Source organism: Pterocles gutturalis, unplaced genomic scaffold (assembly GCF_000699245.1).
Source record: "Pterocles gutturalis isolate BGI_N339 unplaced genomic scaffold, ASM69924v1 scaffold580, whole genome shotgun sequence".
Classification (NCBI taxonomy): domain Eukaryota; kingdom Metazoa; phylum Chordata; class Aves; order Pterocliformes; family Pteroclidae; genus Pterocles; species Pterocles gutturalis.
This window is the reverse complement of record NW_010145541.1, coordinates 7,130-9,458: the sequence shown is the minus strand read 5'-3', so window position 1 is coordinate 9,458 and position 2,329 is coordinate 7,130. Positions and strand designations below refer to the sequence as shown.

Below are 2,329 nucleotides of genomic sequence, written 5' to 3'. Positions count from 1 at the left end.
CAGGACACAGACAGCCCCGCGCCGGGGCTCGGCGTGCTGGAAAGGTGACAAATGGCCGGTGGGAGGGACGCCGGGGAAAGGGAGGGCTGCTCGAGCCTCAGCGTTGCCTGTGTTTATTTCCCAAGGTGTTGTATCGCAGCCAAGAGATACAGGAGCCGCGTGCCGCTGCATTCCTCCCGCAACAGGCGCCGGGGATGCTGCCAGCAAAAACACCATGCCCCAGCACGCTGGGGATTTGGCTTCATCCCAACTACCGAGGCACCCCAAAAAGTGGAGATGAGCTATGCTCATCCCCCCAGCACCCACCGTGTGGTTGGGGGTCACTGTCACGGGCTGCCCGTCTGCCCCATAGTGCGTCTCGGTGTAGCCTGGTGCCAGCAGCCTGCGGAGAGAGGAGAGGGGACAGCGGTGAGGACCCCCTTCCCCGGGCATCCCAGCGCAGGGATACACTGAGCCTTTGTCCCCAGACCCGGGCAGCCACACAGGGCTGAGCCAACTGCATGGTCCCCTTGTCACAGCCCCCGCCTTGCAGAGGTTCAGGCAGGGGAGGCCGTCACCGCTGCATCAGGGCTGGTCCCCAGTGCATGGCCAGCAGGGACGTGAATCCCAGTCCAACATCCCCCTCTGTGTCTCAGCCCATCCTGCTTTGAGGTCCTCCTGATCTGGGACAGGTGACCCAGGTGGGGGGACACCAACTGGAGGCTTCGGGGCCACCATGTCACCACGGAGGACAAGCAGTCAGGCATGGTGACAGCTTCTCCGTAAGGACCAAACCCCCCACAGGACAACCAAAGTCCCCAGGGGGAAGCATCCTACTGGGAGAAGAAGGGAACAACCTCACAGTTGGGGTTCAGCTGAGAAGTTTGGGGTCTCCGACACAGCCACTCCCTCTGTCCTCAGGCATGTCACTTTGCCTCACCCAAGCCACCAAGGTGGCGATGCTCAAGAGTTAGAGCAGAGCTCACAACCGGTGAGCATGAGGGGCTGGGGAGCTGATGGGGGGGAATTTAGACTGAAATGACCCCACGGGTGGTGGGAGAGAAAAGAAAAGGGTGAGGGTTTCCTACGCTGTTGAACCTGCCCAGACACCACAGTGATGGGCGCCCCACCGCAAGCTCGCAGCCACTGTGGGGACAGCAAGTTGCCCTGCACACAGGGGTCTCAGTCACCCGAAGAAGGACAAAGCAGGGCTGGGTTTGCCACTGCTGCTGGTTTGGCCCTTGATGTGTGGGGTTTGGCTGCGTCCCAGGGGTTTTATTCTGCAGCAGAAAATAAACCCAGCAGCCAGCCCCAGAATAGCGCTGCCGCCTCTTGGTTTCTATTTTGCAACTGGTTTGGCCCCAAAAATGTCGCTGTGGGCACGTTCCTGGCTTCCCAGCCCGCCTGTGAGGGGGTGCCTGCCCCCAGCCACTCCAGTTACAGCGGAGAAAGGAGACAGGAGCCCAGTGTGGGTCCTGGAAAGGGACCCATGGGTATCCTGGCGAGACAAGCACCCAGCTGCCCACGCGGGGTGGGGACAGGGATGGGTTGTCCGACAACAGCAGAGAGGCAAAAGCCTCCATGCCATGCCTGGGGAATGGGGAGAACTGGGAGGGTTGAGCCAATTCCCCAGCTGGGGGCACAGCAAGCCCCAGCATGGCTCAGACCACGGGGATGTCCTCTCCAGGGCTGGCCAAGGACCAGGAGTCCCAGGGAAGGAAGAGCAAGGACATGTTCCTTCTCCCTGTGGACCACCCCTGGCGCCATACAGACTATCTTTGGTGCCATGGATGGTCTTGGGTGCCACGGATGGTCCTCATGGCCATAGATGCTCTTGGGTGCCATGGACTGCCTTGGGTGTCATGGGCGGTCCTGGGTGTCATGTCTTGGGTGTCATGGGTGGTCCTGGGTGCCATGGATGGTCCTGGGTGCAATGGACTCTTGTGGGTGCCACAGATGCTCTTGGATGTCACATACTATCCCGGGTGCCATGGATGATCATGAGTGCCATGGGCTACCACGAGTGCCATGAACTGTCTTGGGTGCCATGGATGGTCCTGTGTGTTATGGATGCTCTTTGATGCCATAGAAAGTCCTGGGTGACACAGATGGTTCTGGGTGCCACAGACAGTCCTGAATGCCACAGACAATCCTGGGCACCATGAATGCTTTTGGGTTCCATGGATGATCCTGAGTACCATGGATTGTCCTGGGTGCTCAGCTCCCTTTTGCTACCAACAACCTCCTCATCCATTTCACTGCGCCCTCATCCAGAGCTCAGCATCCCACAATGCCTCACGGTCCTCCGGTCCTACCAGAGCCACCACAGCCACCAGGGATGATGCTCTTC

General features: G+C 59.9%; 1 protein-coding gene across 1 annotated transcript in view; it reads right to left on the bottom strand.

Moving 5' to 3' along the window:
* The window catches only part of LOC104470461 (disintegrin and metalloproteinase domain-containing protein 33-like), a gene marked incomplete at its 3' end in the record, with an annotated part of 13,784 nt that overhangs the window by 6,687 nt on the left and 4,768 nt on the right, over window positions 1-2,329 (bottom strand). Inside the window, exon 4 of the mRNA XM_010085397.1 lies at window positions 307-382. Coding sequence (XP_010083699.1) covers window positions 307-382 — 76 coding nt within the window. The remainder of the gene's footprint in view (window positions 1-306; window positions 383-2,329) is intronic.